At 45.4% G+C, this 24,709-nt stretch overlaps 1 protein-coding gene across 1 annotated transcript in view; it reads right to left on the bottom strand.

Moving 5' to 3' along the window:
• The window catches only part of LOC135370109 (protein phosphatase Slingshot homolog 2-like), a 41,652-nt gene that overhangs the window by 10,833 nt on the left and 6,110 nt on the right, over positions 1-24,709 (bottom strand). Inside the window, exons 3-11 of the mRNA XM_064603799.1 lie at positions 22,358-22,452; positions 22,224-22,294; positions 21,892-22,064; positions 14,650-14,715; positions 10,781-10,915; positions 7,170-7,229; positions 5,281-5,374; positions 2,060-2,235; positions 31-177 (exon numbers count right to left, since the gene is read on the bottom strand). Of these exons, the coding sequence (XP_064459869.1) occupies positions 31-177; positions 2,060-2,235; positions 5,281-5,374; positions 7,170-7,229; positions 10,781-10,915; positions 14,650-14,715; positions 21,892-22,064; positions 22,224-22,294; positions 22,358-22,452 (1,017 nt within the window). The remainder of the gene's footprint in view (positions 1-30; positions 178-2,059; positions 2,236-5,280; positions 5,375-7,169; positions 7,230-10,780; positions 10,916-14,649; positions 14,716-21,891; positions 22,065-22,223; positions 22,295-22,357; positions 22,453-24,709) is intronic.

Below are 24,709 nucleotides of genomic sequence, written 5' to 3' on the forward strand. Positions count from 1 at the left end.
TACAACATGTATGATGTGAGAATGCTTCACCTTGCCTGAGCAATATACTTGTAAGTCTTGTCCCAGTGCTTGAGCATCTCCGTTGTTTCGTCGTCGTACACGCGGATGTTGAAGTAGTTGAAGATTCCAGGATAGAAGTTGTCTATTTCCCGCGTCACATTCAGGATGTGGCCCACTCTGAAGTGAGAGACCCAATAACGGTGAGAAACTCTTTAAAATAAGAACATTTAGCGCATCTATTATTGGGGTGCGTCTCCTTAGCCCGGCTGTGCCGTGAAACGGGGGTTTCACAGACGAATCTTGCCGCCCTTCCCTGGTCATAGCCTCCAATATACCATATGTGTGCCCAATGGTCCCGAAACATATACCGTATTTACTCACATAATTTGCGCACCCCCACTTTTTACTTTAAGAGTTCAAGAAAAAAAAATCTTTGCACAATTCGCGCACCCCTACTTTCGCAAGAACAGAAATCGCGGACGCTCCATCGTCGTTCCAGGAGCTGCCAACACCTTGAAGCCCTCCTTTCAGTGTCCGTTTCTTCCAACCTCTCCTTCCTCCCTTCATGTTCTCCTTTTACCCCCACCACCCTCGCAATGTACCCTTTGGCGACGATGCACGTTTCCAAACTGCATGGGAACATCATCGCGACCCCCTTCCTGGCATCCACATCCACCACGCCCCTTGCACGTGCAGACTCTACGGCCAATGACAAGGCGCTCTCATTAGTCAGCACAGGAACGGCGTTGGGGAGTCCACGTTGGTGACTTAGGTCACACAGTTGCTGGTTGTCATTTGATCTCGACGCAGTTGCACAACGTGTCGCTGGTAGTTCCTTCCAAGTTCCGTGATCGTGATGGGCTACGACAGTTTTACGGCCAAGTTTAAGTTGCGGGTCATAGAACCTGCAGAGCAACGGGGCAACAGAGCAGCAGTTCGAAGTCTACGTAGAGTGGATGGCGTCCGGCAAACAATGCTTAACGCCAACTGGGCGCATTAGGCGGCCGTCGACTGAACAGATGTGCCAGTGGATCTGTGATGCGTGGGACATGGTCCCATTTGGTGTTGTCGTCAAAAGCTTTAAGAAAACTGGTATTTCTAACGACCTCGACGGTACAGAAGACGACATGCTATGGGACGAGAGAGACCCCGATGTCGCCGATGGCTGTGACGTTATTTCTGGCTCGAGTAGCGACGACGAGTTGTAAAGTTACCAAGTAATAAAGGTAATTATTCACCTTAAGGCCAGTCTTTTGTTTTGGCTTATCAGGAACTGATTTTGCACCCGTTCCTCAAGTCGTCTCGAGAAAGTCCCGCGTAATTTGCGCACCCCTAACTTTTGCTCATTTTTTGGGGAAAAAAAAGTGCGCAAATAAATAAATAAAAAAAAAAACGTCTTCAAAAATGCAAAACGTCAAAATGACGTCGCTCCTATTGTTGTGAACTTGAAGGGCGGAGCGAGTTCATAGTGCGCGTCGCGTTCTGTAATTACTCCGCTACTATGTCGTTGTCGACCTTCATAAGTTAAGAAGATGTGTTTCAGAGTTAAATGGACACATTCCTACTGATACATCATTGCTCATCTTCGGACTCAAAGTCTGTGGGTGGCCAGACAATGCTGGAGGACTATGTACGAATGGACAGCAATGTGCTGAATGAAAAACAATGAAACATGAAACAATGAAAAGAATGAAAAACACGATTCTGAGTGAAACAGCAGGTTCCGCAGGACAAGGGCATACGATGCCTGTGGAAAAAAAGCCAGAGATTCGGAGACTCAAAGTCTGTGGGTGACCAGACAATGCTGGAGGACTATGTACGAATGGACAGCAATGCGCTGGTTGCTGAATCGGCAACCGATGACGCCACCGTTCGCGACGGCTGAATGCGCGAAATCGCTGATAACGACGCGTATGATGAAGATGACGTTTCACCATCCATTACACGTGCTACCACATTTCCCTAAGAGTTGGGTGAAGGTCACGTGGCAGTTTATCCTACCCTATCACACACACACACGCTTCACATATTGAATAAAAAGCTGCTGGAGTCAAGTTACCCCTTGTCCTTTAGTTCTTCTAAATTTGAGGCATTCCATTCGGATCCGAGATACAGGTACTCCAGGATTTCTGTAGCAGCATCCATTTGCCCAAGAATAGTCAACATCTCCTGGTCGATGAAAGGCTTGAATTCGTTCAAGTTCATATCTAGCTCTTCCTCCAGCCGTGACCGAATCTGTAAAAATAATATAATTAATGTAATGTGTACATATTCCCCACTGAATTTTTGAACATTTGAGGGTTTTTCAAGTTTTTTTTTTAAGGTACACTGTAAAAACAGGACTATCCTAAATATAGAGCTAAATATAGAACCGCACATAGTACGCTCTGCACCAACCATGACCACGAATGATAGGGTTCTCACTTTTGATTCGAAGAGAGAGGACGACTTATGCCTTTTTGTGTCTGTTATCATATATCCAAATTGATACAAAGAGGCATACACCCCGTCCTCGAATCAGAAGTGACAACCCTATCATTTGCGCAATTACAGTTAACTCTCGATAACTCCCACTATCCACTAACACCCACTATCCACGATCTCAGTTTGACTAATGAGGGAGTTTTGACTTATCAAACCTGCCTCAAGTTTTGTTGAAAATTGCCCCCAAAATGTTGCACAGGTCAGTAAGATTGATTAATCAATTACCTTACAGTGCAAACTTAATTTTCGAGCTCCAATTAATCACAAAATACATTTAAAGCGGACTCACTTCTTAAGAATATCTATGGGGAATTTTTGTTCGCAGGGTTCTAGTAAACCTCGCTAAATTACGAAACAGGTACATTCGTGATCCTGTAGAGTTTGTTCAGGGAATAACATGTTTTTGAAAGGCCTGACGCCATTCGCAGATTTTTTGCGAATTAAAGTTTGTAAAATTTTCAATACATGGGTGTCCATGGGAGATGCAACAAAATCGCTTCTCTCGGCATGCCCGCCCTCGATATTTGGGCCAAAATGATGTAGTTCCCTGCAGTAACAGACGGGGGGGAATTTATTGCAATCAACAAATTCGACGAGCTTACTGCAGTCTTCCAGATCCCTCTGAACAAAAATAATGGCTTTGTTGTTTGCTAGCATGTTCTGCACGCTGGAGCAGATTACATTACAGTGGGCTCCCGTTAAGCCGAACTTCCGGATATGCCAAACAAATTACGGATATTTGTTTGTTTTTCCCATAGACGCCATGTAAAAAAAATTTCCGCTTAACACAAACAGACACCGCGGGCACTTCGGATCACCCAAACTTTTCCGGCGCCCACGGCACATGTAACCAGGCTTCACCGCACGCAGCGGAAGCGAGGAAGGCACGTGCTCAGCTTCCACCACCCCCGCCACGCGGGAACGCTCTGTGGTCGTTTAGTCCCTATAGACCATTTTAGAAAAGCAAGTGCCACCTGTGGTACGCAAGGGCTCATGGGAAATTAGAGGGCCTTCAAGCATTACGGTACGATACGGCCAGAGGCGGAGGTAGAAGAAGAACAACAACGTTCCCGGTGTGCGTAGCATCAGCGTCAGCCGATATAAACCATATCCGAAGCAGACGACGGAGCAGTGTCCCTCAAAGTTCCCATGCTGCCTTGCGCCACGCACTTGATGGCGCGCGCATCTTTTTAAAATCGTCTATTTGAGCCGACCACACATAGTCTTTCCCCCTTTTGCAAGTGCACCATAACATGAAACCTAAACTTTGTGGTGTCTTTTGATGTGCAGGCATTCGGAATTACAGTGGGGGCATGTGTGATTGCGCAATTCGCGTGTAGTCGCGGGGGGGGGGGGGGGACTGCCGTTCGAGTGCTGTTAGGGCCCATTCTATCCGCGTGCAGCAGAGGACAACCAGCGGCTTAATAATGCTTCAGTGGGTGGCCAAACTGGCAGGAAGTAAGTTATTGTATGCTGCCATGTTGCCAATATGCCGTTTCCCCAATTGCTACCCTGTTTTTGACATTTTCTGTGACACACTTGGGTACTCCTGTTAAGACGAACAAATTTCCGCGGTCCCCTCGTGTTCGTCTTAATGGGAGTTCACTGTACTTTCCCGAAAGCGCAGCAGGAAAGCAAAGCGAAGCAAACAATTTCGCGATGATGCAGCCAACTCTCTTGGGAAGCGAACGTTAACCAGACCGCATGAGTCCGCCTTAATCATCAACATCCACAAATCAGTGCTGGATGTGGCCACCCAGCCTTCAACTACAGCCACATCAACTGACTTGCCCTCCCCAGAAACTGTTCCAACAGTCAATCCCCGTCTTGCCATTACAGTCGCCGTCCGATTTTTCGGACTAGGCGGGGATCGCGTAACAGTCCGAATAATCGAGCAGTCCGAAAAAACGAATTTCGTTTCAAAATAAACTTTACTAAGCCCTAGTAGGCTGGAAAAATTTCTCGATGCTTTCCTAACGCACTTCCAGCTCTGCCTGATAACATCAGCTTCTATCTCCCGAAGCGACATTTCGTCACTGTAAGTACACTGACAGAGGCACCGCCGTCATCAAGTCCGCAAGTCGGCTTCACCGAACGCATGCGTGCTTTAGGTGAAGCTCGCTTTACAGCGCTGTCGCGCGACTCGCGGGCGGACAGCCCGTGCTGGGCCGTTGGCCGAAAACGAAGACGCAAAAGCGCTACGACACACCTCTTCTACTCAGAGGAATGGGAAATCAACAATCATCACTGCCTATTTTTTTGCCTCAATATTTTAGTTGGTTGATTTCTTTTGATACGAATTTCAGATGATACCAGTGTTTTCCGTCACCCCATGAAATTCGCGGGTTGGGCAAACAAGTCCTGAAATATTGAGCGACGGAGCTGCACGGCGTCCGAAATTTTGGACGTTCTGATACATCACCTCTATGCGACCCGCGGCCGTTCCGCGAACGAGTCCGAGTAATCGAGCATGTCCGAAAAATCGGTCGGCGACTGTGTATCCTGCCAGCCAGCCTTCGCTGCATTTGAAATCGCTGATTCCAAGCCTTGAGAACAAAGTGTGCCACTAACTTCTAGCTGCTGATTCCTATTGCAAAGAGTGCCGACTCCGGTATTTTAAAAACTAGAGTTCCCACTAATGGATAAGCGTAACTTGCTAAAGCAGCTCCATGAGAATGAGAAAAATATGCAAAGTCTTCTTTCAAGGACTGTGAAAAATTCCAGGGCTTTCAAGGAGCACTGGGAACCATGTGTCTAAATTGGGAGTTGTGTTGGCAAAAGGACGTCAACACTTACAAATTTGCTGGTGACTTCATCTAGATCTAGTGCCATCATCAATTCTTTGAGTTTGCTCTTAATCAGAGCCTTTGTCTCCTCCTTTTCCGTAGGTCTGAAACGTAGAAATATGAGTCGTCAATCCCGGAACCAACGCCAACTTCTTCGCAAAGCGTGGCAGTGGAACAACCCATTTTAGGAAAGGGCAGCCTGCCACATACATTTTTTCCCTAGCTTCCTAGATACGTACTCACTGTGTAAGGACACTACCGTGCTACAGAGCCTGAGGTGCACAAACCGCAAAGATATCAACAGCGAATTGTCCTGGTTCAAGAGCTGCCACGTGTTTGATCCTCCCGAGAAATCCCCCGACTGCACGGTGTCCCCGCCAAAACCAAAGGACACGCTTTATTTTACGAGTCATCTTAAATACCGAACGAGTCCCCTCCCCACCAGTTATTGCCCGACAAGGACAGAGGCTGGAAAGGAAACCCTAATCGCTCACAAGACACAACACCACGTTCAACAATTGTCAGATTCGTCACACAGCAGTGAAAATATTGTGTTCTCTCTTGAAAGCATTGCAGAAGTTACTGCGTTAGTAATGGCCTACTGAGCATTACCACATTTTCTCGAATCTAAGACTATATAGGGCAACTAGATAGGGCATATCTAAACGATAAGGGGGCAACAGTTCGAGGTGAGACACATATGGCTTCTTCTCTGGGCCAAAGCAGGTCTACAAATACCCACTCTTTGCTGTAGAGCCCTGCACCATCCATGGATGGAAGCGGATATCCGCAAGATACATGTAGATTTGGATGAAAATTTAGCACTTTCTGCGGATCGGATGCAGATGGCGCGAGGTCAGATGCGCATTGGATGCGAAGGCACCGGATCAGTAGCGGATCGGATGTGAACAGGCCGCGTGCTGTAATTTGTCCCCCAGCAATTTATTAGCTGTCAGCATTAGCTGCTGAGTCTTAGAATTTGTCGTCCATCCTTCTTGTTCCGTGTCTCTCGGTCCCCTACCATGAACAATTTATTTGTATTGCGCGCCGACAGCGAGCGTATGCTCGGGTTCACCTTTGACCATGCACGGCCAAGATGGGAGAAGAGGCATTCTGGCACCTCGAACCGCGCGAGCACCGACAAGGTAGCGTTCCACGCGTTCCAGAAGTCTCTCCACATCGCGTTTGTTGAAAGGTTTACCTTTGCTTGTCGTCGTGAGTCCTTCCGTGACAGCATGGAGGCATCAGAAATTATACCAACATGCTTCCGGCGATCTTTACACGTCCTTCGAAACGTGCGATTTTGCGGATCGGATGCGGATGTAAACTGTTGTGTATGCTGCGGATGTGGATAAAGTGTGCGCGGATGCGGGTTGGATGCGGATGCCAAAAATCTCATCCGCGCAGGGCTCTACCTTGCTGCCTTACGAGTGGGCAGACACTGGTTTCACCAAACTTTCACCCTTTCCCCCCCCCCGCTTTTTCTTAATTTCCAACACGACAACGGAATCGTAAATAGAAACGAGTCAATTGAGAAAAATTGTGACTTGTAAGCAAGTATGCAAGAAATTAGAGCATCGCTTGTTTCTCGGAAAAGACAATAATGGGAAGCTGTCAACACGTACTTCCAGGGACAACAAAAAACATTAAGTTAGGGAACAGGCACTTCACATTTGGGGGAAAGCACACATTCCTTGGGACGAAAGTGTGCGATGTTGGAAAACTGTCCTACGATAGAAGAGTTGTGGCGCTTCACGTGGTACCGTCGGTGAAACATTGATGTGATAACAAACACCCTGATACAAAACCAATTGTTGCTGACTTTGCTTTCATTTAAGCTGAGAATTTTATGCACAGATACCACAGCAATCCCCATAATGCATCATAAAAGAACCTGACTTTGAGCGTGAAGAATCCGGAGAAGGAGGTCTTCTGGAGACCAGGTCATCCATGGCGTGCCTGCAAAACAACAGCCTCAGATTTAGTACAAACCACAGGTCTCATCCATCCAGAGGCGTGGAATACGCGAATCTACAGTGTATCCAAGCTAACTCCGAACATATGTTTTAAAAATATATCACTTTTTTCGAGACGAAATCAATTGCAATATAGCACATGCTTACGGTACTTCGTTTTTGGGTTAAACCAGATTTTTCACGATAGTTCCCCCTGGAACAAAGGTTCAAGAATTCAGGTAAAACCTGATATCTACCCGAAATCATTGTGGTCCTTCAACTTGTCGTTCTCGGTAAACCGTCGGAAAAGCGAATCAATATATCAGCAAAGAGAGCTACTTGTGACAACCTATGTGTCCTCCTTTTTATGATCCCCTCCTGCAGGTGATGATGATGATGATTAGGATTTTTATGGCGCATCGACAACTATGGCCATAATGCGCCAAATGCTGGTGAGTGCATAAAACTGAGTTAAAAATATACTGATGTAATTAAACAAAGACTATGTTTGTAGTCAAAGCAGGAGTCAAAGCCACAACAAAGAGTGCCAGCCACAACAAGGAGTCAAAGCCAAAAACAAAGGAGTCAAAGCAGGAGTCAAAGACGAGCTTTTATGGAGTTTGGGCAAGTGTTTGAATACACTTGTCATTTACTGCCCCAGTTCCGAGTGGAAATATAAAGATGATTGTTTCTCGTCCCAGTGTCGCAGCAGTGGCTCGTTTCACATGCCTTTCGTTTGACCCGAAAATTCCCCGTGACATATCAAACAGAGATTGTATCGCCCGATTTTTCCTTCCCGAATTTGAAAAATCATAAGACACGAAAATGAAGAACCCTACATATGCTGAAGGGCACTCCTCAGGAGGGTACCAGCAAACTCCAAGAAACAATGTCCTAATTACCTTTCAATAATTAACTTTTTAATTATAAAAGCTACGAAGTTGTCCCCAATGAGAACATCTGGTCCCTCCGGCCACAGATCATAGATCGTCGGAAAAAATTTGTGAAGGAACGCAATATTTTTCTTTATTTTGTTTATTGCGCATCTTCGGAGACGGGTCTTTCCTTCACCCCTGAACGATTTTTGTTCTGAAAGCGGCAGCGGGGACCAGATGTTCTCATTAGGACAACCTCGTAGCTTTTATATTTAAAAAGTTAATTATTAAAAGTTAATTAGGACATTGTTTTTTGGAGTTTTCTGGTGCCCTCCTGTGGAGGTCGCTTCAGCATATGCCATATTGCAATTGATTTCATCTCAGAAAAAGTGATATATAATTTTTTAAAAATCAGTTCGCATTTAGCTGGGACACCCTGTATATTCTGCATTGTTTTCCCCGTAACAAGAATATATTGTACGACAGTATTGTGTGGAATGTAAGGTGACTACAATTCTACAATTAAACTTCCCCCAGTTTCTGCTTTGACACAGCTCTGATGCTCACAATAACACTGAACTATCACGCCGATTCCCAGTGTGCACTTCTTGTGCTACAGGACTTTGTGCGTTAAAGTGCCACTCCTGACTCAGAAAACAGTGTTTTATTTACCCCATGGTGAAAAGAAGGTGCCTCAAGGATTCTATACGCAAAATTTCAATCCTGTTTACGAATGCTGTGCATTTCTGTCAATTTTTGAAGATCCGCTGAGCCTCCACAAGTTTCGATGACGCGAGGAGCGGGTGACGTAATCATAAGCCCACAAATTACAGTGATGTCATGTACTGGAGAGGGCACTGGCCTCCTAGCAACGACGCCGGCGTCCGGGGGGGGGGGTCAGGTTGTAGAGAAGTCACATGACACTAATCAAAAGAAGGGAAAACTGGAGAGATCGTCTTCTCTCTCCTTTGTGTTTCGGTTTCTGTGTTTCTGTTTCCGTGAAGGTCGGAGCTGTCGGATGATATGTCACGTGGGGCTCCGGTAACGGAGTTCAAAAAGTGAGGCCCCCGGAAGACGTGAAGGGCAACAATGTTGCCAGACGAGAGCCCGGCGCCCTGTCGGAGCCTAACATGACGTGTCACAGTTCTCAAAAATAAAAATTAATTTTCTCTAGCTTTTGCATCATGTAGAGCCAAAATATTTTGCAGGTCTGTAAAGTGAGACGAGAAGATTTCATTAACATAACCTTGGTAGGATTCTGAAGACGCGAGATTTAGACCGTAGTAGCACTTTAAAAAAAAATTGTTCATTCTCCAAGCATCAACTTGTAGGTTATCCTTGCCACGGGTAGTGCATTTTCTATTTTATCGAGTTCCTGATTTACTTGACGACTTGTTGGCATTATCCAACGTTCTGCGAAGAGCAGTCACCTTCGCAACTGTTGCTAGGGCGAGAGAACCCACAGCCCCGGGTGACATCATTTACTCTTGGAAAATCCGAAATCCAAAATAAAATAAATGATGACGATAATTAGGGTTTTTTTGGCGCATCGACAACTACAAAATAAAATAAAATAAAGACCCTTTTTTTTTTATGTCTGTAGTGGAACTTTAAAGAGAACCAGTTTAATCTGGGTTGCTCTACGTCTCGAGACAACTATGATCAGACACTTTAGGACAGTGTTATGGATGGACCTGTAAACTGATTGCAATTAATTACATTCTCAGAAATTGCTTCCAAGATTAGTTTATATTAAAATCAAACCATATTATATAATTATTTTAAAACAAACGTGAACACAAAGCGAATTGGTACATAGGCAGAGCAGATACAGTCAAACCTAGTTAAAATGAAACAAGATACAACAAATTGCGTGATATAACAAAATATTGTATATTGCCAAGAAAAAAAGAACTGGTTCCGTAAAATCGAGGAACGACTTGTACGCGGAGTCCACCTATACAAAGAGCGGTTTAGCAACCTTGAGACCCGAAATCCCAACAATGTGCATGCACCACGTGCGTGACACTTTAGTGCAAGCGATGCACCGTGTCATTCTGTCACCTGTCTCGTTGCTACCGTGCGCAGTTGTCATGGTGCCAAAAAGGCAGCGTATGAGCTCTTTCAAACGGCAGGCAATCCTCTACAGCGAAAAAATCAACAACATCACCGCAGAGATTAAGTTTTGCGTGCCAGAGAAGTACACCTGGGGATGGCACAAATAGCGTTTCACTTGTTGAAGCATGCATTTTTGTTACGAAATTGGAATACAAAATCCCACAGTCAATTCAGAAACGGACTGAATGTAGAATTGAACCTCTGTATGCAATATGGGGATCAGTCGAAAAATCTGAAAACAAGAAAAGGGGCCCGATTTGATTGTCTGTCCCACTGACAATGACAAACATGCATTTCCCGTTTCTTACCTCGTTGTAGCGGGCCAATAAATTCCAATGTGGTTCTAAATTTTCTTTGGCAGGTACATACTTATTGCATACAGAGGTTCAATTATTCGCTTCCTTTAAAAAAATTGCATACTGGCACGTGCCTAACATAAAGAAAACGAGACAAGTTTGCCGAATTACAAATATGTATGCTGCAGCTTGAGTTTGAGCCTAAATTTGTGCACGCTTATGTTTGAATAACTCAACGGTAATGACCGACTGAACGTCTCACTCACCATTCATTGAGGCAGGACTGATCCGACTGAATCCTGTCGGCATAGTGCTGAACCCAAACACGAGTTGTCCCACCTTGAAAGTTATTTAGTTCCCGGGACTTAGCGCAGGCCCTGTGCAAGGACTGAAGTGCTGACCTGTGAATAAGCGAGCATCCTATTAGTAGAAACACTGCAAACTAATGTACTGTGGCTGCTTGGTTCAGAGTCCTCATACAGTGGCACAACACATTTTAAGGGTTTCATGAAGTGTTCCAGCAAGTTTCGGTTTGTTCTTGCATCGGCTCCCATGTATGCCGGGCGTCCATGCTAACCGTGGTCAGAACTATTCTTAAAATTAGGGAAAAGCATTTTCTCGGCAAACCTCTACGCGAGAAACGTCATCATGACGTTGGTAGACAGACCGAAGCCGAAACAAATCAAAACGGAAGGGCTGGGTTCCACGAATTAGAGTAAGAGTAGGACCCAAGGTCTCGTCCCTTTCAGGGACGAGACCCTGGCTCCTCATCTCCTCATCTCCTCAAGACCGTGGCTTTCGGGCATGACCTTGTTCGCCTCTAGATTCGAGCGTAGGTGGCGCTGCTGAACACTATGACGTCAGTTGTTTACAAACAGGGAGAGGTCTATTAAAACAACTGGCAACACACTCTTGGCCGGGTGGAACACCTTATGACTACAGTAGCAACAACCTGAAGCATTGTGAACATTACTTCCAGTAAAAAAACTTCTTAATTACGAAAAACACAAGTTAAGCGTAATGGCAACGTCTATTCCTTTTGGTACACCATTGCCGTTTTCATAAAAGTAACTGAATCAATACAGAGCGAGCAAATAGAGCAGGAAGAGGACAAGGCACCGAGGTCAGAAACCCTAACATCATCTCTGTAAACAATTGTGGTGAAAAAGGTCAAATGCAGCAGCACCTTTTTGATGAAAAGAATGCACCTTCCGTGTGCTGAACTGCACCTACAACTTTCCAGCATAAACATTACCATGCCAAATAAGCAACCGTCAAACAGATTTTCGAGAGCTGTGCATGTCTTGGCTCAGCTCAGGTGCTTAGGCCAGAACCGCGTATTGCACCCCGCAGGGCAATGCAAAGCTATGCCAATTAGCTGCATACATCTGTGGCTCATGAAAGGAAAGCTATCAAATGAACCAAATAATTCAGAACAGTGCCTCCTCTATTACTCAATGCCTGTCCATTTGCAGATGCGCCGGGTCGCTTCCCTTTCCCGCGGAGGGCACGTACAGGGCGCCACTTCCCTATACCCCTCGTCGTCTGCTATGTGCTCTTGTCTGATTTCGATAAGCGCGGTTTCGAACGTTTCGAAAAATGCGGTCCTGCGTACTGCCTTCTGCCATTTTTTTTACTTCTGGGACCAAGAAAAAGAAGCAAGGGGTATCGTTTCACGAGGTGCCTGCGGATCTCTCGTTACGAAAGGAGTGGTAGAAAGTGATGGCGAGGAAAGATTGGGAGCCGATCACTACTTCCAACTGTTCCGTTGGGTGCAGCAAGCACTTCCTTGCGAGTGATTACAAAGAAAACATCAAAACACGAACGTGTGTGGCAGGTGACGTCAGCGCGCGTCAGACCTGGGTGTAGGGTAGTGGCGCCGCCAAACGAGAGAACGTGAACTAATACGCATGCGCAGTACGGCACCTCTGACCAAATGGAGAGGCACTGAGTAATAGAGGAGGCGCTGTTCAGAATAACACACACAACTGCAATAGGCCCGTTGTTTCCCCCTTGTTTGATCTTCGATGCTCAGTTCACTTTCTCTGCACTCTCTCAGACAGCTCCGAGGGGGTTACCTGCAGAGTAGTGACACTGAAGGTGCACTCTTTTCATCAAAAAAGGTGCTGCCCCATTTGATAGATTTCGCCGAGGGTGCAACGAAAATTCCGTAAACATTCCCGACATCCCACTTGGCCTGAAAAGAATACGAGTGCAAATTGGTGCCACCTGCTGCGTCGTCTGCCACTGAGCACGGTTGGACTGAGTTCACAGGTCGTTTGTATACTATTCGCTGTCGCTAATTGAGCAAGCACCGCGGTTGTCGTGCTTCGTCACCTTAATAGAGATTCCGAAGAGGCAGCAACTGTGCGGCACTTGGCAAACGATTCCGCCACGTATCATGAAAGCACCACACCGAACTGCTCTAACCGAATGCAAGCACATGTTTCACTTGCCGCCTTACCCGGTTAATCTCAGTAACGTCTGAAAATCCACTATGCTGTCCGAAGACAATAAAATTGCAGTAAAGAGCTGCACGCAAGGGGTAAGTACACTAGCTAGCAAGGGCACAGTAAGGAGATCGACAGTGCACACTCGTAACGGCTCTCGGTCATCCTCGATACTGGAATTCCGATCTTCACGAAGGCATCGAATATGTGCGCACTTTCCAGCGCCACGTTGCTGTGTGTGTTCTCTGCTCGTTCTTCCCTGCACCTACTCCAGTGATGGTGCAGAGGTTTTAAGGGCTCGGTGCAGAATCCGAGCACTTCGCAACATGAAACGAATATGAAAGCGCAGGGGTGCAAAGTTGCACCCTCCAAAACTAATCAGGGTGTCTACCAAACTGCAGCCTTCAAATTCCCTGACTTTTCCAGGTTTTCCCTGATTGTTTCGAGTGAATTCCCTGACAAAATCAAAAGGGAACTTGGTTCCTGCTCCTACGTTTTGATATAGATTCCTCATAAAAAAAAGACCATTTATTAAGTATTAGTGAGGCTACCTTACTTTTCTGGCCTCAGAACTGTCGTAGAACTTGTCATACTTGCAGAACTTGTCAGAACTTGTCGAACTTGTCAGAACTTGTCATACTGGCAAACTGCTACTCGCGGTAACGTTGCTGCGGCATCGCCGCTCAACCACCGGTCGGCACTCGCAAATTCGCCGTGCATCATCATGGTACTTGTCCGCGATTTTCCCTGACTTCACCTGCTTTTTGGCCAAATTCCCTGACAATCCCTGACTTTTCCAGTCACATCAAAATTTCCCGATAATTCCCTGTTTTCCAGGTTTTCCAGGTTGGTAGACACCCTGCTAATGCACCTGAGTTCCACAGGTGAGCAGGAGAGGCAAGGAAAGGCCATTTTGTTTTCGCACCACGCTAGCCTCACCTAACAAGCGCACTTCAAAATGTTGCTCCTGTTGCGAGCAGCCACCACGATAGACATCTCGACAGCTTTGAGCTCACCTTGACCTCCTCGGAATGCTTCCGTGGATAAAATACACAGGTAATGCCACAAATCATACAGGCTTCTCTAACGCATGGCCTCCATAGCTAGTATTGTTAGCTCTCTCTGCTCCTCAACTGATGGTGGCGCTGGTGTGGAGTGGAAACAAAATGGCTTCCCAACTCGCCTGTGGAACCCTGTGTCGCTACTCTGAAGCAAAGCTTAAAAATGACTCGAGTCGCACTCGGTGCTGTAAATTTTTCGCAACGTTTCAACTGCACAGTTAATTAGTCGTCGTTTTGCCGGACTGCTACTTGCGGCGACGTTGCTATACGGCGTGGCCTCTCAACCGCCGATCGGCACACGCGATTCGCTGCGCATCGTCACAACACTTTTCCGCAATTTTTTGCCAGACTTCTGCTACTATTTGGCAAATGGCCTGACAAGCCCCTGACTTTTCCAGTTGCATCGAAATTCCCTGACAATTCCTGGTTTTCACAAGTTTTCCAGTTTGGTAGACACCCTGCCAAGTAACATTCTCAAATCCACCAGCATGTGGATTGCAATGCAGGTGCCACCACGGCAGACTTTGTGCATTCATACGGTTAAGAGCGTAGCAGACGATTAGTAAAAGGCACAGAGCTAACCCTACGCAAAGCATAAAGAAAGCAGAGGAACTGTTATCTTACCACATAGCTTGCACGGATACTGGTTTGAAGATATAATGCCCACTGCTAGATGTCACACTAAACCCCCTGCAAAAAGCAAAGCACTGCCTTCAGCACTATACATGTTCACAGCCTTAAGGTGCTACTACGGACTAAGAGTTATATTTATTTTACTCCCAATTATAAATCAGAGACTCAGCACGCAAAATACAAATGCACGCACTTCCACGAAAGTTTGAGGTAAGTCACAAAACTGCACAGTCGTCATTCGTTTGGTGAAGGAGCAAAGAGATGCGGACAAACGGAAACCGCAACACACAGGGCTCCTACAATCAACAATGATTGTATTTTTTTGGTACCGCAACTCATCACGTGTAAGCGTTACGGTGGGTGCACCGACGCAGTGTTCGCAACCAGCCAACGATATAAAGGAAGCTTCAAACAGTTCCCTCTCTATCAAATCCTTAAATCTCCCTTTTATCTTTGTTCTGGCAATCTAAGGAATACACCTGCATCTAGATATATTGTTAAGATAAACGGGAGGCTTAAGGATAAGTTACAGAGGGAATCATTAGAACTTCCTTATGGCAATTTCGGATGATGCATCTGGCGATCCGAGCAACAGCCCACACGCTACATGGGAGACGCTCTGGGGGGCTCCTCACCCGAGTTTGCTCGAGAGAAAGCAGAGAGCAAATGTAATGGAATAAAACCAGTAGTGGCGGGCCATGAACTTTGAGTTCACGCAATCATTATAGACCCAACATTCGGAAAGTTTCAGTCCCTCTGTGCAGAACTCCTTTAAGTGACAGTTATAGAAAAAAAATTGGGGCAGACCCAGTGGTCTCCGGCCCGTAGTGTTTTACACGAAAACGTCACGATCTATCTCAGATCCCTTTGCTCCTTTGTGGGATTTTAGTGAACGAAAATACGAGTCTTTGTTCATTCATTCACTTGGGTAAGGGTTCCCTGTCCGTGCCAGTGGTCGAATTCGCCTCCACCGCTAATCTTCTCCGGTGCCCCCGTAGCTCTCTCGATCACTTGGTGCTGGACTTTGGGGGCTTTTTGGTTTGGGGGGTTTGTTCCTCCCGAGCTGCTCTTTCTTCAGATTGCCGTTTCTTTTGCTTCTGATTTTAGTTTCATGTATGCCGACGTCCTGGCAGAAATTTTGATATTTCAACTTTGGACATTTATAAAGTTTTGGTTATTGTTGTTGAAGCCGATATCGCCTAAAGCGAGACCCCGCAAGGATTAGAAAAAAAATTAGGTGAGCATCATACCGAACATGAACCACCCCTCGATACCAAATACAGCATTCGCATTCATTTTGCGCGAGAAATTAATTAATAAACGATGACAATAGCAAACCGAAACGCGAAGAGCAGAAAACAGAGCCCCATACTACGGTGGTTCGTTCGTTCGGAGGATTCTGTGACGTCGCCCAGCGTTGTCGTCTGCTTCCAAGCCTGCATCCTGTCTCCCTTTCCGGATGCCGGATGATGTCAGCAGTGTGCTGTTTTCAGTGCCCTCTCGCTTCACAGAGGCGAAGTGCTCGCTTTGTAAACATTCGTTTGACTAAAATCTGCACATTTTTGGATCGAGATATTTCGTACACATGTTCCTGGCATCCCAAAGATTACCAATATACCACAAACAACCTTTGTGGTGATTTTGTTGAGAAGTCCCACTTTAAGGTCAAGGCAGAACCCATCAAGCGCTTTCCGACGACATCTCGATCGGCATCTTGCATCACATGTTCGCAAGATAGACTGCCCGCAAAGGTACGGTACCCCTTAAGGTACCCCTATATTTCCGTCTCTCTCGCGTGTGCCTGCCACCCACAGAGATTGCGTCTGCCGCCGCTGTAATACTGTTGGCTATTTAGCTGGTTGGCCAATTACTCAACGCGTTATCGCGTCATTAGATTCGGCTTAACTTTGTTGCATCGTAAATTTTGACCTGGCTACCAAATCGAACTGCCTTTAGGAAAAAAAAAAAAAAAAACGAAAAAAGAGAAAAAAAAACATTACCTATATGTAGGAGCCTTGCGTTTTGTGTTATTTGTTCCGCATCTTTTCGCTCCCTTGCCCAAAAACGAAGATGCCCCAACTAGCCCACAGTGGTATCGTGGGGAAAATCGCATAGGTTCCGATTCTCCAAGAACCGGTGATGTCACGAGGGTTGGTGTCCGTCTCCTAGCAACAAGGCCGCAGTCTCGGGTCTCCGCCCAACGCTGGAAGACTGGCGGCAACTATTGTGAAGAGACAGAAATTGACCTCCGAGGAGCAACGTTGCTCGACACCTCGGGTACATTGGCCACCATATGACATCATACTTCTCAAAACTAGGAATTTATTTTACAATACTTTCTCTTCACATAGAGAAACAATATTTTGGGAGAACACAGCATGAGACATGTGGATTTTAATGGCATACATTAAGATTTAGATTAGGTATTTAGTCCGTAGTAGCACCTAAACAAAGCCACAGCTATGTCTCAACATTATATCAATCGCATGCTCGTGCATAGGCAAGAGACCACATGGTTACAGTGAACTAGACGATAGCAGCGTAATGACCGCGCTCTCCGCGTGACTATCACGATGTCGACAGCCAATGGCGGCGCTGGAATCGACGACTATGGAGTTGCCGTACAGATGGTAAGGAGGAGACTCATAAAAAAGGCAATTGTTATTGCAATTACAATTAATTACAATTATAGTTGATTGTATTCAATAGAAAGAACAATAACCTGAACTCGTAAAATTGTTGAGACGCAGATGACACACTCTGCAAGGCATTCCCACACACTGTAGTTGGCGATAGCATTGCCGCCGCTACATTTTCGACACTTGCTCTGACAGCCGTCCCAAGGCACAGACCTGTCCGTTCGTTCTAGTGCCATTTTCTAGTTCACTGTAACAAGGTTATTCAGTCAGAAAACAAAACGGACAAATAAAGCTAGCAGTGCACGTAGTACATCCAGTTCCCTTCGCTGCACCAGTGCAGACCACACTGAAGTGCAAGTGCAGATATGTTCTGTCTCCAAGTGGAGACCATTGAAGTGATGCAATCACTTTAGAAAGGTCTCCTTTTCACAGTAATGCCGCCAGCATTCGCATGGCCCACAATACTAACTGAGTGTACTATAGCCCCTTCCTCCTAGATAAGGCCTTCCTACATAAGGAAGGCCCAAACGAAAAGTATCGCAGTCATCCAAAAAGCCAGACAACAGCACCTTTTTGGGCACCTTGACGCTCATGTCGTGCTTGTCTGTGTGTTTCAGCGTCAGAAAAGCCACTTCCCGCCATCTAGAACCTGATCGCTTGAACGACGTGATGCAACAATTAAAGCAACACTAAAATGCAAAAAATAAAAAAATAAAAAATAAAAACGAGTATATAGTTATTTTACTTAGGGCTACAATTTGTCACGAAAACGCCGGCGACAGCAAATTGGGTCCTCAAAATGCAGAAACGGCGGCAATCAATCGCGCAACACAAAGTACACTAGTGATCATGTCATGTATACACGTGTTTCAAACGTAGTCTGTCCGTGGTCTTGTGCACGTGTGCCGCTTCATGCACACTGCTGAATTTAAAAAATGTCTCTCGTTACGTTAATGAGAGATGTTCCGATGCAGCAAATTATCCGTAAATCTCAGCAGCAGCTGTCAAAAATCTACGTTATTTCGTTTCACCGTTCACACTATTTCTTTCGAGGCAAAAACGCTCCGTAGCGGGGACGCATTTCCGGTAGCGAAACTTCCTGATGCGCGAGGTGAAGCGGTGGTTGCAGGGCAGTGCCAAGAGAGGAAGGAGTTTGGTACGACTCTGACTGTGACTTTGTGACTTCATGAAAATTCTGAGTAATAACGGCCACTACGAAATGTACACGTGCCTTACGCCGTGAAAGGAGCATGGAAAGTTAACCTGATTGGCTGAACCCCATTTTTAGTTTAAGCAGGGTGTATATATTGTCCACGTAAAATATTTCGACTGAGCAACGTTTTGTTACAGCGCAATTCAATTTATAAAATCGCTGCTGTGGCGGGAAGCTTGCACGCTCAACTCATAAGCCACTCCCCATTGGCTGTGGCGTGAAATGTTTAAAGTATTCTCATTCGCTAGGAAAAAATTTGTCTGCTTCAGACATGACATGCTCCCTGTTGACAGCTATTCATTATGTTCTGTTGGTGCAAACGTAGAATAATAAAATAGACATATTTTAAACAACAGTAGAATAATAGACAATATAATGTTTAATAATTAATTAATTTAAATAAATAAATATTTAACTTAATTTAAATATAATTTAAATAAATATTAAATAATTTAATAGACAAACATAGAATAAAGCATTACGCTCATATGCGGCATGCGATCGTGTGTCTTATAGTCATTGTTTAGGTGTATTATATCAGTCTGAAGCTAACGAAGAGTGCTGGCAACTCACATGAAGGGATGCGCAGGAAGAGGCATGTCACGTCAAAGTGACAAAATATGCCAGCTGCAAATGAAGATAACGCGCGGATTCGTAATAAGACTCGTTAGACATAAAATCGTATTTTTTTTTTTGGTCACAAAGAGCATTGCAGAACTTCAGAATCACAATGTAGCCCTATTATAACGGTCCCAACACTGCTCTAGCTTCTGGGGCGCACGCACCTGCAACCCCGTCCTGCACTCCTCCACTCGCGGCGGGTAGTAGCTCTGGCTGTCTCTACTACAGAATATGTACCTCTATGCATCACAGCAAAGTCGGAGCTCCCCTTGTACGTCACTGATTGGACGAAGGAATGTGGGAGGGGGATGTTTGCACAATATATTTCCTCTGACAACTTCCTCAACAACAACCCGTCGGTGACGCATTCTTGATGTTTTTCGCAGATTCATAGGAGAGGAAGAGGAACCTTTGAACTGGCACTTTTCTTCGTGTCTTAATTACAAACAGCGCAACAGATGAACCCTGTTCCTTTTTGCGCTGCTCTCGTGGTGACTGGAACTTTCGTGCCTCAAAAAAAAAAAAAAAAAAAAAAAAAAAAAAAAAAAATAAATAAAAAAGCACGTCAGCTCCATTTTAAGTGCAACTCTGACACTAGCGCTCCACAGCCACCGTAAAGGGGCCACTTCGTCCGCGCTCCACACTGTCGCCGTCGTTCGGCTCGTTGCGCTCGAGCTTCTGGTTTTCGTTTTAGGATTCTGACGCTTTGATAGATTATGATTAGATTGCTGGATTATGCACTAAAGGATAAAGGCGGGGTAGCTGGTAAATACTGACACCTGTATCGCAGCCAAGGAGACACAGACAGAGACAAGGTGCAACAAGGGCAACTGCGTACTCTCAACTGATCAGCTTTAAAGGAGTACAGAATGCCATCCAGAATATTTTCAGTTTAAAACACCCGGTGAAAGAATATCCGTCAATTTGCTGAACAGCACAAAAGGTTTTGATGGGTGCGGTTTTTTTCCCCAGAAAATAACGTACACAAACCCGGATGTAATGAGGATGAGAAGGATGACTGTAATGTCATACTGTCTGCACAGTCAGTCAAGGTCAGCACCTGTCCTTTTCTTTTTGTGTGTGAGGGCTTTCTCCTTTTGTAGTCCTGTAAACCTGTTTCCTAGGGGGAGATTAGGAATTGAAAGGGTGACCCTGCGCATGAAGGATTTCATTGTCCTGCCAGAGTTTCCCTGTGCGTTACGTCAGTAGGGTTGCCACAAGGCCGGTATTATACCGGCAGGGCCGGTTATTTGCTCGCTCTGCCTGTTGCCGGTAGGAAGGTGATACCGGCAGCCTTTTCCCGGTATTTGTGGCTCAACACCTTTCATAGGGGCTTTTACGGGGTTTTCCTTTCAACATTCCACTGCAGCTTGAATAAATCTGGAGCACAGACCCAACTCCGTAGTCACCAGTCGTTCTCTTAGTTATTCATTATTATTATCATTGTTGTCTTGAGCGAGTACGCTCCTTCTTTCTCTCTCTCTGTATACTCTGCACCCCTCACCCACTTTCCTTTTCCCGCGAACATTTCCTTCTTTCCCTCTATTCCACCTCCTCTCCCTCAGCCGGTATTTTGCACTCCGAAAGGTGGCAACCCTATACGTCGGCGTAAGGTCACATGCTGGTACTGCTCTCCACCACCGTTGTGTATGGCCGCTTTTTGCTGCATACCTTAAATTCAATTTCTGCGATAATTACGACTCCGTGGGGCTGAATTACTTCCGGGGTGAATTTTACTGGCCTACTTAGTAGTTTTACAGAGCGAAAACAGGTTGTTAAAAATGACGTGTGTGCTACTTTAATGTTCGTGTGTGAAATTCACACACGTAGCTGAACGACAGGATAAAAAAAAGAACAAACCAAAAAGGGGAAAGCAAAGACGCGCGGAAACTCCCGCAGGCAGCAACGGCAGGTAGCATCCTGCTTATCTTGCCACCCCGTGTTTTGTCGAAACAGAGACCCTGCTGCCTTTCAGATGCATGGACTAAATATTGATGCTCTGTGTCTACTGGTATGTCGTGAATTACGCCGAGTACACCAAGGATTTGCACGTGATTCAATCTCATTCAACCAGAATCCGGTAGAATCACGTCGAGTTCAACCCGATTACACCCGAATTACTGAAGAAAAATATAACGCGATATTTATTCTCCCCCCCCAGATGCTGCTGGAAAATGTAACCCCAAAAAGTGACTCCCGAATTATGAATAGGGCCTCACTTTTTTGGGTTATATTTTCCAGCAACATCGGGTTATATTTTTCTTCAGTAATTCGGGTGTAATCGGGCTGAATGCAACATAGGGCCTGGTTTTTATCGGGTTTTATTTTTCAGCAAAATCGGGGGGGTAAATATCGGGTTATATTTTGCTTCAATAATTCGGGTGTAATCGGGTTGAACAGAACCTGATCCAGCCCCAATTTTTGTTGAATCGGATTGAATGAGGCATAATACACACCAGTAGACAAAGAGCCCATGCATGCAAGAGGCAGGAGGGTCTCTGTTTTGACAGTTTGCATGAGCATGTTTCTGCATTTACAACACAGTCTCCAAAGTTCTGCGCTAGTTACGATGGATCCCCACAGTCCAGCAGTTTTCGGGGAAATATCGGTTTAAACCCCGTTTTTGCCTATTTTAATCCGGGGCTAAATATCGGGCATAGTCGGGTATAACCCTAAAAAGTCCGGCCCTGATTATGAACATTATTTGATCCAGTCCCACGCTAAAGAAAGGAAGGGTGAGCGTACGGGTCTGCTACGTACCCGTCCCCGTCGAGCGTTATCCTGGTGTCTGCCCAGATGGGAAGGACTAGTCCAATCGTTGTGCGGTGGTTGCAATCCATGCCCAGCAGGCACGCCTCGTTCTGTCCCACACCCCTTTCCACCACTGCCAGGTACCGCGTCCTCGAAGGGTGCAGGCTCTCCAACTTGACGGCCTGCAATGTACGGACGGTTCAAAAAGTGTTCAAACACTACAGGTTTTCCCTGTGATTTTAATCCACGTGCCATGCAAACTTTATGGGGCACGGATTAATTCAGCTGGAACTTGGATTAAAATCGACGGGAAAACCCGTAGATTCACGCCGCGCGAGTACCATCTTGAGTGTGTCTTCCCGACGCAGCATGTAGAGCATGGACTGAAGGTGTGCTCGGATGTCCCCAGCGACTGAAAAATGTCATTGAGTTGAAATGCCATCGAGCCGGACGTCCCCGACTGGTGTCCACTCACCGATATTGTTGTTGGGACACCGGTATATGTGGACGCACTCGTCGTGGGGCAAAATCAGCGCGGTCCCCTTCACTGCCAGGTAGCACTCGCTGATGCTGAAAACGGAGGATATTCGGGAAATGAGTCCCGGGTACTTTAGGAAGGTCACCAGGTCTGGCCACGCCTTTGCCTCTTGTAATAAGAAGCCGTGTTCTTGAGGATCACGCATACCAGTCACCAGCGATTTATCCAGACCCCCCCTTCCCTACACCCCCCAAATGTTCAGTGACGCCCCCTAACTTTTTCACCAGTGTACCCCCTGCAGGGGGTGCCCTTGCGATTTCAGCTTTAGACACGTGTCAGTAATGATATCTTAAGCTGTGATGACGCAACTATAATAATTGCCCCCCCTCCCCTTATTTTTTTCAACACCTCTCTGTGCTAGGGATTCTGGATAAACCACTGCCAGTCAGTTTAAGATAAAATAAGATAAAAATTTAATTCGTGATACTTTTTTTTTTCTCTTTCACAGTTACATCGGGACTGAAAGGGCAGTTTAACGGGTATCAACACTAAGGGAAATGAACCTGTGATCTCACAACTAGTGATCCAAGTACACTCAGTAATCAAAGCTGCTGCTGCTGTTGTTGATAACTAAGGAAGCATTCTTTTTTTTTTTTCCCGCACCTTTCCTCTGCACAAAATACGCGGCCACGACACGAGTACAGACATCATTAGACTCATTGAATAATTGCACATACTGTGTAGCGGAAGGAAGGTTTGCACTGTGTATCAATTTCACTTGAAGGTGCTCATATTTGACACAAATGTGCCTGGTTGGGTTAATAAACTGAAGGGGGAGAAGAAAGAAATGTTTTTCGTATAATGGTCTTCGGAGTGTCACTCATCAATTTGATCATTTCTTTTCTTTACTTGGGGAGGGAAAAAAAGAAACAATGTACACACTTCCTAGTATTATGTTGTACAATCCTTGCATAAGGCTATATTACGCTTTTGTTCATTCTCATCTAGGGTACTGTGCCTTCGTGTGAGGACTTATTAATGAATCACGCTTATCTACAACTCTTAATTACACAGAAGCGGGGCTATCAGGATCACTTTTGGATTGCCATGTCATTCTCATATGTTAATGGCCTTCAAATTCTTGTTGTCCACCAACTTATAACGGCCAGTGTACTGATATTGCTTATCGTATCATAACAGGTACCCTTGTCATAAGAGCCATAGGTTTCAGTGGCCTTTTTGCTAACTACCACACTAGGGCAGGGGCTATTGGTGTACTGAATTTCCCAAAAGTTAAAACAAATGATGAAAAACTGTCATTTCTGTTTACGCAGCGTATCAAAGTGCCACCTCAAATACGGAACACTTCACTCCTCCAGTCATTTAAGAAGGAAATTAAATACGTTTTACTAGGCTTAACTAGCCGTGAATAAAGCCTACTAGCTCTACACGTTCCACCATGTCGATGGATACTGTGGATTTCTTTTCTCTAACGCATGGTATACATGATTTGTACCTCCATTTTGTTGACGTTTACGTATTTGTTCGACTACGATGTGCTTTTTTTTTTGCTTTTCCCGACATTTCACTGTCGCTCTCTGCTCATCCCTTGACAGTAACTAATGTGTCTTTCAATCACATACAAGTTCTCTTTTACACAGAGAGGTCCTGTTGTGTTGTCAGTTGTGGTAGATTGCAACCTCTACGTGCAACCCCGTATCGCTAAACAGAAATGCGATATGGCAGCCGCTTCATATCACTCTCCGTAACTCGTTATCTTCCTCATCGAGGGGGACGACCCTGACCAAGTAAAAAACAAGAAAGTAAAAGTGCAGCATCGCTCAAAAGATGCTTTTCTGCTCTTTTGACAAAACATAATACCACGTCCCACCGAAATTTCCCAGCATGCCGCCAGGGACTCTTTGATCCTGGTGTTTAAATGCCACCCAGTTTGACCTACGTACAGGGTGTCCACACTAACTGTGGTCAGAATTTTTGAAAATAGGAAAATGCCTCTTTTTAACCACAATACTAGATATACAGGATGTTGCAAATACTAACAAATAAAAAAAGCTGTTACAAATAAAAAGGCTATGAGACCAGCACAGGTGTCTCTGCCGGTGTGTTGTGCATCCTCTCGAAGCAAGCACGCAACTACAAGGTGCCTAGTTACCCAAATTTGATTAAGTCATTAATTAGGTAATTTCAGACAAAAAATGAGTCCGTGGGATGGAAGACAACCCTCGTTGAAAGCCAGTCTACGTTTTATAAAAGTCCTGAAACGTGCGAATGCCGTGAAATACCCATGACCGAAATTTGTTACAGAATTTTTGTTTCTCCGTGCCTCAT

Source organism: Ornithodoros turicata, chromosome 10 (genome assembly GCF_037126465.1).
Source record: "Ornithodoros turicata isolate Travis chromosome 10, ASM3712646v1, whole genome shotgun sequence".
Taxonomy (NCBI): domain Eukaryota; kingdom Metazoa; phylum Arthropoda; class Arachnida; order Ixodida; family Argasidae; genus Ornithodoros; species Ornithodoros turicata.